Raw genomic sequence first — 16662 nt, 5'->3', positions numbered from 1 at the left:
TTGGTATGTTGTATTTTCCTTCTTTGACCCATGCAGTATTTAGAAGTATGTTGTTTAGTTTCCAAGTGTTTGGAGTTTTACTATGATCTTTTGTTGCTGACTTCTAGTTTGATTTCATTGTGGTCAGAAAACACTGTATGATTTCAATTCTTTTAAATTTGTTGAAGATTGTTTTTATGGCCTAGGATATGGTCTATCTTGGTATATGTACCATGGGCCCTTGAAAAGAATGTGTATTCTGCTGTTATTGGGTGGAGTATTCTATAAATTTCAAGTAGATCAGGTTGGTTGATGGTGTTTTTGAGTTCTGTATTCTCTCTGACTTTCTATGTAGTTGTATCAATTGTTGAGAGATGGATGTTGAAGTCTCCAACTATAATTGTGGATTTGTCTGTTTCTCCTTTCAGTCTTATTAGTTTTTGCTACACATATTTTGCAGTTCTCTTATTTGGTGCATACCCATTTAAGATTGCTATGTCTTTTTGGTGAGTCAGCCTGTTTATCATTATATAATGTTACTGTCTATCTAGTAATTTTCTTTGCTTTGAAGACTACTTTATCTGATATTAATATAGCCATACATGCTTTCCTTTGGTTAATGTTTGCATGATATATCTTTTTCCATCCTTTTACTTTCAACCTGCCTTTATTGTTCTGTTTGAAGTGAGTTGTAGACAGCATATAGTTGGGTCTTGTTTTTTAATCCATTTTGCTAGCCTGTGTCTTTTAATTGGTGTATTTAGACCATTTACGTTTAATGCAATTATTGATATTCTTTATTCTGCCATTTTATTTTTTGTTTTCTATTTATTCTCTGTTTTTCATTTCTCTCTTTTCTTTTTTCTGCCATCCTGTGGGTTACCTGAACATTTCTTAGAAATCCATTTGTTTTTCAGTGTATCTCTTTATATAGCTTTTTAAGTGGTGCTCTAGATATTACATTGTATCTACATAACTTATCACAGTTTACTGATGTCATTTCACCAATTCAAGTACAGAAACTTTACCTCCCTTAATATCTCTTTACTGTCTCCCATCTATAATATAATGTCTTTAACATTTCCTCTATGTACAGTTAGAACCACAATAGACAGTGTTAGGAGTTTTGTTTCAAATGTCAAATATAACGTAGAAACTCAAGAGAAGGAGAGCCTATTGTATTTACTCATATTTTTGCATACTGTATATTTTCTTCATTTCTGATGTTCTAAGATTTTCCCTTTTATTGTTTCTTTTTTGTTTAGAGAACTTCCTTTAGCCATTCTTTTAGGGTGGGGTAGGTCTGCTGGTGACAAATTCTCTTTGTTTTCCTTCATCTTAGAATGTTTTGATTTCCTCTTTATACCTGAAGGCTATTTTCATTGGGTATAGGATTCTAGGTTGACAGTTCTTTTCTTTCAGCCCTTGAACAATATTGTGCCACTTTCTTCTGGCCTCCAGGGTTTCTGATGAGAAATCCTCTATCATTTGAATTTTTTCCCATATAGATAAAGATAAGGTATTGTTTTTCTCTGGCTGCTTTCAAGATGTGTTTCTTTCTTTCTTGTTTTGTTTTTGTTTTTGTTTTTTTTTTTGGTCTTAAGCTTTGAGAAGTTTAATTATGATGTATGTTGGCATGGATTTCTTTAAGTATATCCTGTTTGGGGTTTTCTCAGCTTCTTGAATCTGTAGGTTTATGTCTCTTGCCAAATTTGAGAGTTTTTAGCCATTATTTCTTTGAGGTTTTTTCTTTTTTTTAGCCTCATCTTCCTTCTCCTCTCCTTCTAGGACTCTGATGACATGAATTTTGGATCTTCTCTTGTAGTCCCACAAGTCCCTGAGGCTCTGCTCACTTTTCTTTTTCAGTGCATTTCTCTCTTGTTCAGATTCAGTCATTTCTGTTCTGTCTTCTGGTTCTTTCCTCTGTCCTTTCCCTTCTGCTGTTGAGCCTGTCCACTGAGCTTTTTTTTTTTTTTCTAAAGATTTTATTTAAATCTTTAAAAAGCCCCAGTAGATAGTTGTATGTCACAGCTGCACATCCTTCTAGTTGCTGTATGTGGGACGTGGCCTCAGCATGGCCAGAGAAGTGGTGCGTCGGTGCGCGCCCAGGATCCGAACCCGGGCCGCCAGCAGCGGAGCGCGAGCACTTAACCGCTAAGCCACGGGGCCGGCCCTCCACTGAGCTTTTTATTTCAGTTATTATATTTCTCAGTTCTGAAATTTCCATTTGGTTCTTTCTATCTTCTATTTCTTTGCCGAGACTTTCATTTTTCATTTTCTTTAAGTGTGTGTTCATAATTGCTTATTAAAGCATTTTTATCATGGCTGATTTAAAATCATTTGTCAACTAATTCTAACATCTCTGACATCTTGGTTTTGGTTTGCTAGGCAGCTGCTGACTTAAATTAGTCTCCTTTTTAAGTTTTATGTGATTCCTGATAATTTGGTATTTAATTTTAACTATTTTGTTGTATATGTACTTTTAATGTCTTTTTTTTTTATAATTTTATTTATTTATTTATTTTTCCCCCAAAGCCCCAGTAGATAGTTGTATGTCATAGCTGCACATCCTCCTAGTTGCTGTATGTGGGACACGGCCTCAGCATGGCCGGAGAAGCGGTGCGTCGGTGCACGCCCAGGATCCGAACCCGGGCCGCCAGCAGCGGAGCGTGATCACTTAACTGCTAAGCCACGGGGCCGGCCCTATACTTTTAACGTTTTTGCCCCTAAATCTTTTTTGTACATAACCCCAAACTGAAAATCTCTTAGCTGAAGGCCCAATTAGCAGATCTTTTTACTTCTCTACGGAGAGTTGGGTTGGTGCGTAGTGGACACTCAGCCCTGTATGTTCTAGTAATCCCCAAAGGGGGAAGTAATGATGAATGTTTTCTCATGGTACACTGCTACTCCTAGAAAGACAACATACATGCAGTAGATGTGTCATAAGTGGTTAGTAGCAACTCTTCTTCATCCATGATATTGTGTGTGCAATTATTCCAAAAATGATTTCTTAAATAACTATAGAGGTGTGAGTGAATCATTTTTACTCCCCAAAGTGCCTAGCATAGTATCAGGAAATAAATTATTCCTGTTACTGTTCCTTTTTTGTTGGTACCATGTGGTGCTGAGGGACAGTGTGGTGCATTGGGCCAAGCGTGAATCTCTCTGGTTACTCTGTGTACATGAGGCACTTGAGTTGGCTGCTAATTTTAACGTGTGTAGTAGTAGAGACCATTGATTGTTTAACTCATAGACATGACTTTTATTTTTTTTTTAAAGATTTTATTTATTTATTTTTCCCCCCAAAGCCCCAGTAGATAGTTGTATGTTATAGCTGCACATCCTTCTAGTTGCTGTATGTGGGACACGGCCTCGGCATGGCCGGAGAAGCGGTATGTTGGTGCACGCCCGGGGATCCGAATTCGGGCCACCAGCAGCAGAGCGCGGACGCTTAACCGCTAAGCCACAGGGCCGGCCCTCATAGACATGACTTTTAAGTTAGGTTGGGATATTTTAAGAGTGGTGTGTTTTGGGCCGACCCCGTGGCCTAGCAGTTAAGTACGCGCGCTCCGCTGCTGGCGGCCCGGGTTCGGATCCCGGGCATGCACCGACGCACAGCTTCTCCGGCCATGCTGAGGCCGCGTCCCATATACAGCAACTAGAAGGATGTGCAACTATGACATACAACTATCTACTGGGGCTTTGGGGGAAAAAAAATAAATAAAATTATAAAAAAAAAAGAGTGGTGTGTTTTTAAAAATATAGGGTCTTATTTCTATCCTCAAATTACAATATTTTACTAGACTCAAATACTGTCCTCTAACTAATTGAGTATCTCTGAGAAGATAGTCGTTTTGAATATGTGCATCTTTCACTGAAATTGTTAAATGACTTGGTTTTTTTCCGGCAGAATTAGAAAACTGATTTGTCCAGAATAAAAGAGAGTGGAACAGCAATCAAGTGTTGATACTCCTACCCAGTGTAGTGTGTGTGTGTGTGTGTGTGTGTGTGTGTGTGTGTGTGTGTGTGTTTGTGGTTTTTGAAAGTGATAAATGATAGACAATTTGCTGGAAATGGAGCAAATGGAAATGTTGATTAGAAATACCTAATAAAACTTTCTATAAAACACTATATTTGTGCTGTTAAAGTCTAAGAAGTGATTGTAATAAACCTCTTATAGTCCTGCCTTTTAAAAACTGACTGTCATTGCCTTAAAATGTAACTTGTAGGGTGCTGGTATAGAGATATATCCTGGGAGTAAGTGCACCCTGAGTGACAATGGGATCCATCACTGCAAGGAAGGGATACTCATTAAGGTGAGCACCTCCTGAAACACCCTCTTTCCAAGGGTTAGAATGATTTCACCTAAAAAATAATTATGTTTTATTAAATTCCCATGTTGGGTTCTGTTGTTTTAATGGTATCAATAGGTGGTGATTGAAAGTCTCTTGTGAGAATACTTTGCTGTCTATAGATCTGCAAACACGACAGAGGAATGCTGTGTCACTCAGAGCTCTGACTGTGCTACCACATATTGATAAGCATAGCTTTCTTTTTTTTTTTTTTTAAGATTTTATTTATTTTTGTCCCCCCAAAGCCCCAGTAGGTAGTTGTGTGTCATAGCTGCACATCCTTCTAGTTGCTGTATGTGGTACTCGGCCTCAGCATGGCCAGAGAAGTGGTGCCTCGGTGCGTGCCCGGGATCCGAACCCGGGCCGCCAGCAGTGGAGCGCGCGCACTTAACCGCTAAGCCACGGGGCCGGCCAGCATAGCTTTCTGTGTTACTTTTAAAATAGCCTGAAAAAGTGAGAAGGTTTCACAGCAGGCAGTGTTGACTGTGGCAGTTCCTTAAAACATCTGCTTTCAATGTCACAGGACTTCTTAGATGAGCATTATGACATTCCAAGAATATCCATGGTGAATAATGTCATACATAATAATGAAGGTTATGGTGTCGTCTTGGTGAAACCTACAATTTTCTCTGACCTGCAAGAAAGTGCGCAAGATGAAACTGAAGGTATGGTATATTTAGTAATTTTTAAAAATAAAAGCCAGGTCTAATTTACTTTATTTCAGCATTAAACTCTGATTAAAAATCTGAGTCTTGCTCTCCTCCTTAAAAAAGATAACTGGCATACAGGGGCATGAAGATGGGGAAGCTTGGTAAAGCTATAACATTATAGAATCTCAGGGTGAAAAAAATTTTCAAGCTCAACTAGTTCAATTATTCATTCAAACCTTGATGTATGGTTTCATGGTCCTGCAATTCCCTTCTTATCATGCGTGGCTTTCTATAAACTTGTAGATTAAGGATGGGCATCTGATAGCAGTGGTGGCTCCCGCTGGCATTTGTTAAGGCTGGAGGCAGAGAAAGGAGTGTGCCGGGTTGCAGGCTCATTTACTGGAGGGGATCGTGGAGTTGGCCTCTATTTATTTTTGGTAGAAGTAAATGCCTCCCTGTCAACTGTCTTTCTTGACAGCAAAGCTGAGCTAACTCTGGGAAATTCATGAATTTGAAGCCATGCCCCGAATCACTATGAAATCTCAGTCACAGAGAAGTATTAGGCATGGGCATGTGTGAGGACAGTTTAAAGGATGGTGAGTGGTCCTTGTCGTCCTTCAGGAATCCTTAGCAGAAAAAACTTGAAAGCTCTAATAGACTATAGAAATATATATGTTTTAGTTGGATTAGTTTTTGTATTTAACTTTATTTGTTATAATTTGTTTGTTTCTCCAGAAAATAGAGCACTTAAAATTCAGACAAGTGGAGAGGCCGATGCAGCTGAAAGAGTGGATCTGGAAGAGCTGATTCAGTGTGCAACTGGTAGAACGGAGCTTTACGCAAGATCTGACCTTTCCGAGCAAGTCGAAGGCAATTGTGAAATTGTAAATGAACTGGTTGCTGCCTCCACGCAAAAAGGCCAGATGAAGAGGAAAAGGTTGAGTGAGCTGGGGATCACACAAGCTGATGACAACTTAATGTCACAGGAGATGTTTGTTTCAATTGTGGGGAACCAATTCAAGTGGAATGGGAAAGGGAGTTTTGGCACGTTTCTTTTCTGACCAGTATGCTACAAGTAGATGGCTAAATGCTGGATTTTGTGTATGCTGCCCCAAGAATCATTGCTGCTGTCATAGTTCGCTTCATGTGTGTATTTTATATTTGATATATTTGATTTGGTTTGAGTGAAATGTGGATTTATTTCTATCTGCAGGTGTTGCACATAAAACACTCCCTCTTTATAAGAAAGGTCATGAAAACGTATAATATGGAAAATAATTGGAGGTTTCTTTCCAGAAAGTCTTGCTTTCTCAAACATGGTTCTCTTGTATTAAGCCTATTAGTAACTTTCTAGTGTAAATACACTTTAATCTAGCACTTCAGAGAGGAGGAAGAAGGGCAGGAAATGCAAGATGAGTGCACAAAAATGCAACAGTGTCAGAAATACAGGGTTCTTACAGTTGTCTTTTTACCCCAATTACAGCAAGTCTGATTTCCATGCTGTATTTGCATAATGCTTGTCTTAAAGTAAAAGCTTCTATGACTGGGAGGTTATCTGCCTCATCAGACTTACTGAGAATCGAGTGGGATGCATTTTTATGTTGAGCTGTGTAATCGTCAAAACAGTAACACAGCACAGCAGGTTTGACAGAAGTGACGTGATCTTCAGAGCCAGTGCACATAGAGCATTCTCACTGTTCCTGAATACAAATGATTAAAAAGAAGGGGCTTTTCTTTTACCATAACAGTATTCTGATCACATTTCATACACAGTCAAAATGACTACCTATATAACCTATATCATCTCTGTGTTCTTGATATCGTAAAACACAGGTTTTAAAAATATTTATATTAAAAAAGTGTATGTGATATTAATATGCCAACTGATTAAAATTACAATGATGAAATAATAAATCGAATCTTGTGTTTTTCCAAACGCCTTGTGGGCCATCATGCCGCTTAGCATATGTGATCCTTTGAGGTAAACACAACATTTTGATGTCTTTTTAGTGTTTCAGAAAGAGTCTTAATTTTTTTCCTCACTGTGATTGTTTGTATCTTAAATTTGAATAAATTATAGTTCTTCCTTTTCATATGCTACTAAATGTGAAAAGATTTATCTTAGCTTTTTTGTTTGGCCATTGAAAGGCATTTTTCTTTTACTCTTTAATCCTGTTGCAAAAGTAATGCTAATTAATTCTGTATCAACTTGTGCCAAATACTGACTTAAAAACCATTTATTCAACTTAAAAAAAAATAAAATTGGGTGGGGGGGGTGGACACAAGGGTTGAAGGGAGTCATATATATGGTGATGGACAAACAAAAATGTACAACCCAAAATTTCACAATGTTAAAAACTATTAAAACATCAATAAATAAAAAATAAATAAAATTGGTTTTCCAATTGAATTTCCACTGTATCTTGGAGCTTAGATTTTGTGTATTCTCATGTAACTTACTAGAGTGTCAAAAGAATGACAAGTAGCTAGTCAATACCTTCTTTGTTGCTTTTTATAGCATGATCGTTTTTCAGATTTCATTTCTATGTTAGTTTAAATCTAGACTTTTATTAATTTTTATTCATGTGATAAATTATTAGTGAATAGGCCTAATGTATTCTTCCTGAAGTTACATAGAGTACATCTTGCCTCAGTCGTGAAGAGTTGAGCGTCTCAGATGACGTACAGGGAGTATAGAGAGAGCCCGGAGGGGCGTGGATTGTGACATTGGAGGTGAAAAGAAGGCTGTCTGCTGTGTGGATTGAATTACCATATGCCCTGTCCTTATGGTCTGCCCTTAGTGTGACCTTGAATTTGTGGCAGGTAGCAAAGTTCTGTACCTTGATTTGAGTATTTTCTTTATTTGAGGTTCTCTAGAAGTATCTCCCTCAGTTTCGCATTCTGTTACTGTGCCACAGATGAATGTATTTTCATTCAGCCAGAGGTCACTTGATCTAAAGTGTATACACCCCACTTTTCTAGAACTTCTACAACTTCTAGTTGTAGAAGGATGGCAAAATATCCACTTTCTAGACTTGGCTCTTCAGAGGGAGATTGAAGAAGAAACATATGTAAAACTCTGATGAGCACCTAGGAGGAATCCCACTTAACCCTGTTATTATTTCTATTCCTTTCTAGGAAAAAAATTCCACAGGCATTTATGGAAATTAAGATGAGATAAAATTGATAATTAGACCTTGATGTAAATTTTAAGCATAGCATTTAATTTTATAACATTTTATTGTGATTAAAAAATTATGTATATTTATATAAATTTTGAGGTCTTATGTGTTCAAGTGAACAGTCTCCTCTTTTCTCAGTTCTCGCCATTAATAGAAAAATATGTATCCTTTAAAAACAAAGGCATAGTATAATAATGCTCTGAAAATCACTTTTTCTATTTTCCCTTAACATATTGTAGAAATCTCTGTGCATACAGATCCACCTCATTCTTTTTGATGACTGTGTGATACTCCATTGTCAGAATTCTGTCATTAGTAAGTGATAAAAAACCAACCCAGCCAGGGTTATGAGGGAAACAGGAGATCTGAAGACTGGAGCTGATCCATCCTCTTAGTTCTGCCTTTCCTGGTGCTGGCTTCATCCTCAGGTTGGCTTTTTCCACGTGGTGGCAAAGATGGCCCTCAGCAGTCCCAGTTTTCATGGTCCCAGAGGGAGAGAGACCTTCTAGCCTCTGGTTGGCTCTGCCTGTCTTCTGCACTTGTCCTCTGACCTGTCACTATGGACCTCAGGAGGGGTGTCACTTGTTCCCCCTGAATCGCGTTTCCAGCCTCGTGGAGAGGGGTGGAGCCTTGTGATTGACTCGCTCTCCAGGTGGTGGAAGAACATTTCTAGAGGAAAGGGGCTTCTGTTCCTAGAAGAAGATGGAAGGGCTGCTTTGCAGGCAAAAACAAATGTCTGCTAGAGACAGATTAGTTATAACTTAACCTACTCTCCTGTATTGATGGGTATTCATGTTTCCAGTTTTTCATTACTACAAATAGATACACATAAAAGGATGTTTAATGCAATGTTTGTGACTTCTCTAAGATTTTCCATGGTTAGATTATTGGATGAAGACTTTTTGGGTTGAGGGTTGTGGATTTAAATTTTGATAGTGATTGCCAGACTGCCCTCTAAGAGAATGAGCACTGCTTTACACTGCTACCAATAGCGTACGGGAGTGACAGTTTGCCACACTCTGATGACAACAAATATTGCCATTTAAAAAAATGCTTATCTGATGAATGAACAGGTCGTTTTGACTTGTGTCTGTTTGATTTGATATTTTATCATTAATTATTTTCGTATATTTATTTTTCTGAATATTGCCTATTCATATCTTTTGCCTACTGTTCTATTCGGTAGTTTGACTTTGTTATTGATTTATAAGAGTTTTATATAGTATGGCTTTTAATTCTTTAATATTTCAAGTGTGTGTGTGTATGTGTATATATTATATGTAAGTATACTTATGTTTATATAGTACGAGTATATTTACTTATAAGTATATATAGTACACATATACACATATAAAATATTCTCTTGACCTATCTGAGCTTTGATTATGGTATTTTGTTTTACTTAAGTTTTAAGTTTTAATTCTAGTCAAATCTGCTCTTCTGCGTCTTGTGACTTGTTTACATAGGGCTTGCCTATTACAAGATTATAAAATATTTTATATTATCTTCTGGTACTTTTATAATCTTGTTTAAATTTACATTTCTAATCCATCTGTAATTTAGTTTTGTATATGTATGATGTAGAACTCTTTTTCTCTAAATGGTTAGTGAGTTCTCTTGATACTGTCTATTGACTAGTTCATTCCTTCTCCACTTACTTGATATCTTACTAAATTCCCATGTTTGCCCACTGTTGACCCTCTGGCTTAAATACTACTGGCTAATAACCTCCAGCCCAATATATATTCTGTTACAAGGATCCAAATCAGATTTGACCAGAAGCATCAGGTTTCCCAGCCATCCTGCATGTAGCAGGCTGTTTTCCTAGAAATGACTTGAGGAAAACATAGTCTCACTCTCACTCCATTCTTATTTTTCAAAACCTTCTTGGCTATTGAGCTTTTGTTTTTTTAATCAGCTTTTTTGATACAATAAAAAATCATCAATTTCAAGTATACAGTTCTCTGAGTCTCGACAAATATATCTAGTTGTGTAACCACCACCACAATCACAATAGTAAATGTCTCCATCATCTCTAAAAGTTCCTTCATTTTCCCCTGCAGTCAATCCCCTTCCCCCACCCTTGGACCCTGGCAAACCCACTGATCTGCTTTCTGTCACCAGAGGTTTGGCTTTTTTAGAATTGCATGTAAAAAGAATGACTCAGTGTGTAGTCTTTTGTGTCCACCTTCTGAAGCTGAGCATAATGCTCTCAACATACATCTATGTTGTTTTGTGTGTCAGGGGTTTGTTTCTGTTTATTGCTGAGTAGTTTTCCATTGTGTGGGTATTGAGTATTGTCTATTCATTCACCAGTTGATGGGCCACATCCGTTGTTTGTAGTGTTTGGTTATTATGGATAAAGTTGATAAGAACATTTGGGTAAAAGTCTTTGAACATATGTTTTCATTTCTCTGGGAGTAAATAGCTGTGAGTGGGATTGTGGGCTGTATGGTAAGTGCACATTTTACTTTATTATGAGTTACAAATTATTTTCCAAAGCAGCTATCCCACTGGGCTTTCCTACCAGCAGTGGAGGAGAGTTCTGTTGTTCTACATCCTTGTCAACACGTGATAGTGTCAGTCTTTTAAATTTTAAGTATTTTACTGGGTGTGATGGTGATAGCTCATTGTGGTTTTAATTTGCATTTTTCCATATGATTAATGATATTTAGCATCTTTTCATATGCTTATTTGCCATTTCTATATCTGGTGAAGTCTATTCAAATCTTTTGTCAATTTTTGCCCCCAAATCAGGTTGTTTGTCTTACTGAGTTGTAAGGTTTTTGGGTTTTGGTTTTAATTCTTGATACAGGTTTTTAATCAAATTTATGTTTTGCAAATATTTTCTTTCTGCCTATGGCTTGGCTTTTCATTTTCTTAACAGTATCATTTGAGCGGCAGAAGTTTAAATTTTGGTCAAATCCAGTTTATCAATATTTTCTTTTACGGTTCCTGCTTTTCATGTCTTATCTGAAAAATCGTTTTTCTCTTTTCCTGCCTTCTTTTGGATTGAGGTTTAAATTTTTTTTTTAATGGACTCATTTTATCTCTATTATTGACTTATTAGCTATACTTTTTTGTGTGTGTGCTCTAGGGCAATAGTTCTCAACCAGAGGCAAGTTTGGCCCCCTACTTGCACCCCAAAAGGACATTTGCCAGTGTATGGAGACATTTTTGGTTGTCACAACTGGGAGTAGGGTGCCAACTGCATTTATTAGGTAGAGGCCAAGGGTGCTACTAAATACTTTACAATGTGCAGGATTACCCTCATCATGGAATGACATTTTGGCCCAAAATGTCAAATTGTGCCAAAGTTGAGAAATCCTGCTCCAGGACAGGGCTCAGCAACTTTTTCTGTGAAGAACCAGATGGTAAATATTTTAGGCTTGTATGACATATATGGTCTTGCATCTCCTTTCCACCCACCACCCTCCAAAATGTAAAACCCACCCTTGCCTTCTGAAGTGTACAAAAATAGGCAGCAGGCTGGATCTGGCCTGTGGCCTGAGTTTGCTGACCCCTCCTCTAGGATTTGCAGTGTACATATACGACCTTCAAGTAATATATCTTATCACGTTATAAGTAAGGTCCATTTCCCCTTCTGTCCTTTGTGTTATTGTTGTCAAACATTTTACATGTTATAAGCCTCTTAATATTTTGCTGTTATTTTTGCTTTAAACTGTTATCCTTCAAGAAGAATAAAAAATATGTTTTTACAATATTATTAACATATATACCCTTTCTGGTGTTCTTCCTTCTTTTGCTCAGACACAAGCTTCTATTTGGCATCGTCTTCCACCTGAGGAACTCCCGCTCTCATTTCTTTTGGTGCAGATCTGCTGACAACGCATTCTTCCAGCTTCTGTTTGTCTCACAATGCCTTTATTTTGTCTTCAGTTTTGACAAGTGACTTTTGGTGCTTAGAGAGGTTTAAATTGACAGTTTATTTCAGTATTTAGAGCTGTTGCGCCACTGTCATTTGGGTTGCGTAGTTTCTGACGAGTAGATGCTGTCGTGTCTTTTTCTCTTGGCTGTTTTTACCCTGCTGTCAGCAATTTCGTTGTCCTGCATCTTTGTGTGGACTTCTTTATGTTGACCCTGTATGGAGTTCGCTGTACTTCGCTGTGTGGGTTTATGTTTTCGGATATTTCTTCTGTCCCACCCTCTCTCTCGTCTCTCCTTCCTTGACTAATTACATTCATATTACGCTGTTTTATTTTGTCCCACAGGTCACTGATGGTTTATTCATTTTTCTGTCTTTTCTTTTCTTTTTGTGTTTCCTTTTGGATAGTTTCTATTGCTATGTCTTCAAGTTTACTAATCTTTTCTTCTGCACTGTTTAAACTTCTGTTAATCTCATCCTGTGAATTTTTCATTTCAGATATATTTTTTTATCCCAAGAGGGTTTTTTGGGGGGACTCTTTTTAATTTTTCCTTTCTCTCTTCATCATGATCATATTTTCCTCTACTTTCTTGAACATATAGAGCATATTTATAATAGCTATTTTACTATTCTTTTTTGCTAGCTTTATCATCTGTTGCTTCTAGGTCTGTTTTTATTGATGGATTTTTCTCTTGGTTATGGGTCATATTTTCCTGTTTCTTTGCTGTCTGCTTATTTCTGATTGGTGCTGGACATTAATGAATTTTATTTTACTGCTGTACGTCGTTTTATTCCTTTAAGTAGTTTTGGCTTTTTTCTGGAATGCAATCAGTTGGATCCTTTCAATGTATGCTTTTAAGCTTTCTTTGGGCAGATCCAGAGCAGCTTTTAGTCTAGGGCTAATTTACCCCCCTCCTCTCCTTTGTTTTAGAATTCTATCTGGTGCCACATATATTTTGAGGTCTTTTCACCCTGGCTAGTAGGAGTGAAATTTTTTCTGCTTATTCTTTTCTGGTGGGCACTTCCTCAGCCTTGGGTAGTTTCTTCTCACACATATGCAGGTTGGTACTCAACCAATATCCAAGGGGCCCCACTGCAGGTTTCTGGAGCTCTCTGTCTGTGCATTTCCCTCCTCTAGTATTCTGCGTTGCAAATTCTGGGTGCCTTGGCCTCTAAACTCTGATTTCTCTTTCTTTCCCTTAGTGAATCGACTGGGCTCTGTTTCCCTTCCCTGTACTGAGGCCTGGAAACTGCCTCAGCTGGTGTAATTGTAGAGCTCCCCTCTTGTGTTTCTCTTCTCAGGTATCGCAGTCCTGTGCTGCCTCTTGTCCGGTGTCTGGAAAACCATTGTCTCATAGGTTTTGTCCAATTTTCTAGTTATTTAAGGCAAGATACTTGTTACTCAATCTTGGCTAAATGTGGAAGTCTTCTTGAGTCCTCCAGGTTGGAACCATTTCCCAAGGAAGTTGGATACTCAACATTAGCCACCTGTGGGTAACTAGGTCAAACTTCTGAGTTTCTGTAGCTCATTTCTGTTGAAATCTTTACTAGAATGGTTGGTATTTGACCACAAAAACATTTTTGGAACATTAAATAAAGGGGAGTATGGGTGAGGTGGCCACAGGGCATTAACTTTAAGATGAACACAGTCACATTCCAGAATTGCAGTCAACCCTAATTTGGTTTACTTACATCCCAAATTAAGAGTTTTCTGCATTCAGACCTATTTGTGTGGGTGAGATCAAGGCTGTTGGGCAGGTAAAATCCTACCTCACTAAGCAGCACGTGTGAGCTCACCATGCATGGATGCCTCTGGAGTTTACTACTTTCAGGCCAGGTGGGCTGACAACTTTCTCCCTGAAATATTGGAAATAATCTTGGTGTGTAGCTCTTTAAAGCCCATTTTGAACAAAATCAGGCCAATTTAGCAAGCAATTAAAAACTAATTAAAATCTTTGCATTATCTTCATGGGAAGCATCATACATTGCAGTTACTTGTGAATGTTCTTATAGAATCAAGTATCCCTAAAGTATAGTTGGCCCTGGAGCAAGAGGCAGCTCTCTGATGATAGCTGATGGTGCTTTCCGTCAAGGCTCGTGGGAGCTCATGTACTGTCTTAGTTTAGATCTCGAGAGCTTTCTGAAGGGTTAGGCCTACTGTCATTGATGCAGCTTTCGGTACATTCTTCAAGTGCTCCTGTGCTCAGCTTTTCTTTAGTGCTTACAAGGTGCCAAGTAGGCTGCGAGGAAGATGAGCAAGTTGAATACTTTCTAAAGTAATATGAAGCTTTACAGCACTAGAAATCTCTTTAATTCCCTCATTGCTTCTAAAATGCATTTCAGATCTGTCGCCATTGGTACAATGCTCAGAGTCACTGAGGAATTATTTTTGACTTGGTGTTTATATTTAAAATTTGCTAGTGATGGGCCGGCCCGGTGGCTTAGCGGTTAAGTGCACGCGCTCCGCTGCCGGCGGCCCGGGTTCGGGTCCGGGCGCGTACCGACGCATCGCCTGTCCAGCCATGCTGAGGCGGCGTCCCACATACAGCTACTAGAAGGGTGTGCAACTATGACACACAACTGCGTCCTGGGGATTTGGGGAGAAAAAGGGGGGGAAAAAAGGAGGAGGATTGGCAACAGATGTCAGCTCAGGGCCGGTCTTCCTCAGAACAGAAAAAAAGAGGAGGATTGGCATGAATGTCAGCTCAGTGCCGATCTTCCTCACACACACACACACACACACACACACACACACACACACACAGAGAAAACAACTGTCATAGAGAAACTCAACGAGTTACATAAAAACTCAGACAGAAGGACAGTTCGAGGAGCTCAAGAATAAAATTAACGAACAGAAGGAATACTTCAACAAAGAGATTGGAGCTCTAATAGAAAAACCAAACAGAAACTCTAGATATGAAGGACACAAATAGTGAGATTAAAAAATAAGGTTAAAGGCATTAAAAAAAAAAAAAAAAAGAGCAGACCCTATGGAGGAGAGAATTAGTGAGGTCTACGATAGAAGCCTAGAAATGCTCCAGGTAGAGGAGGAGAGAGAACTAAGATTTTTAAAAAACCACGAAATTCTTTGAGAAATATCCAGCTCGATTAGGAAAAGTAACATAAGGCTTATAATCTCCCAGAGGGAGGAGAAGACAGGGAGAAAGGAGCAGAGAGCTTCTTCAAAGAAATGATTGCTGAGAACTTCCCAAACCTGGGGAAGGAACTGGACCTGCAAGTGCTGTGCGAGTCTAAGATGGGGCACATCCAGGGAGAGAATTGTGCCAGGGAAAGGGAGGCAGCAGTAAGTCATTGAGGATAAGGTCTTTAGAGGAGAGCGACTCTTCTCAAGTGGATGAGGTAGAAGGAGACCGGCTGGATTTGTGTGTGTGTGTGTGTGTGTGTGTGTGTGTGTGTGTGTGTGCGTGTGTGTGTGCGTGTGAGGAAGATCAGCCCTGAGCTAACATCCACGCTAATCCTCCTCTCTTTGCTGAGGAAGACCGGCTCTGAGCTAACATCTATATTGCCAATCCTCCTCTTCTTTTTCCCCAGAGCCCCAGTAGATGGCTGTATGTCACAGTTGCACATCCCTCCAGTTGCTCTATGTGGGTGTGGGAGATCAAGATTTGGCCACCCTGAAATATATCTCTTTACCTTTTTTTTTTTTTTTTACTTTGAGAATTTTCAAAGGGCCCTGGAACTTCTCAAAGACATTTGCTCTCTTCCTATAAGGAGGAAGATACTAAACTTATTAGGCTTATTCAGTATGTTAAATTACATGGAAAGCATTGTCAGACAAGTGACGATAAGCCTGCTCAGGTGCTATTATGTGGGTAAATGTTATTCATATAGGTGTTTTAAAATTGTATAACGTTACTGAAATGCTGATCTGTCCTGATTATCAGTCATAATTCTGGTTATTATTATTTTAAAGTGTTGTATGTCACAAAATTAACCAAATTTCTTTGTCAATTGCCATTTTGAGGTCTTGCTGTTTACAGACTTATTTCTTTGCTCTAATGCTTTTGCAAAATATGTTTCAACTTCAGAAAAATTCATGGAAAGGACTCTGATATTTACACTGGAATACAGGTTTCTGACAAACTTTCTGATCACGAAAATGAACGTGGTAAGAAATTACAGAAATCTGATGGAGAAACCGACTTCATGAAGCTGCTAACAAAAAGGTTGGGATCAAGAATGGATTACACAGGACTGAATCAACTGATAAGGATAATTATAATTTCTATGATTTTTCATTTGAAGTGTTGCTGAATTTTCAATGTTTTGTTTTTTCAGATTTAAGGAAAACTTTTTCTCTTTTCTCCTGAGCTAGCTATGATTTATAGCAATTTGGTAAATGATATTTTTGTCAGTAAAATTGAAATATTTATCTTTTTCTCTCTATCTGATCCCTCAAATTTGGAAACTCTTAGTGAGTGAGTATTGTTGTTTTCATGGCAATATAGTTACTTGCATAAGTTCAATAAGAATCTGTTCTCCTTATCACAGGACACAATTGGAAACACTGGTTATGTTACCAAGGTTGTAACTGGAACATCATATTTGCGATATCACCCTGCAGCTTCTGAGGAATGAAGATTTGACTT

General features: G+C 38.3%; 1 protein-coding gene across 1 annotated transcript in view; it reads left to right on the top strand.

Annotated features, from left to right (window-relative positions):
• The window catches only part of SHCBP1 (SHC binding and spindle associated 1), a 29188-nt gene extending 21786 nt beyond the window's left edge, over positions 1–7402 (top strand). The window contains exons 11-13 of the mRNA XM_058527729.1: positions 4209–4295; positions 4855–4996; positions 5717–7402. Coding sequence (XP_058383712.1) covers positions 4209–4295; positions 4855–4996; positions 5717–6042 — 555 coding nt within the window. The 3' untranslated portion in view covers positions 6043–7402. The remainder of the gene's footprint in view (positions 1–4208; positions 4296–4854; positions 4997–5716) is intronic.
• Positions 7403–16662: the final 9260 nt, after the last annotated feature.

The sequence above is a fragment of the Diceros bicornis genome, chromosome 32, assembly GCF_020826845.1.
Source record: "Diceros bicornis minor isolate mBicDic1 chromosome 32, mDicBic1.mat.cur, whole genome shotgun sequence".
NCBI lineage: Eukaryota > Metazoa > Chordata > Mammalia > Perissodactyla > Rhinocerotidae > Diceros > Diceros bicornis.
The sequence above is the reverse complement of the archived record's forward strand: the minus strand, read 5'-3'. Positions and strand labels throughout refer to the sequence as shown.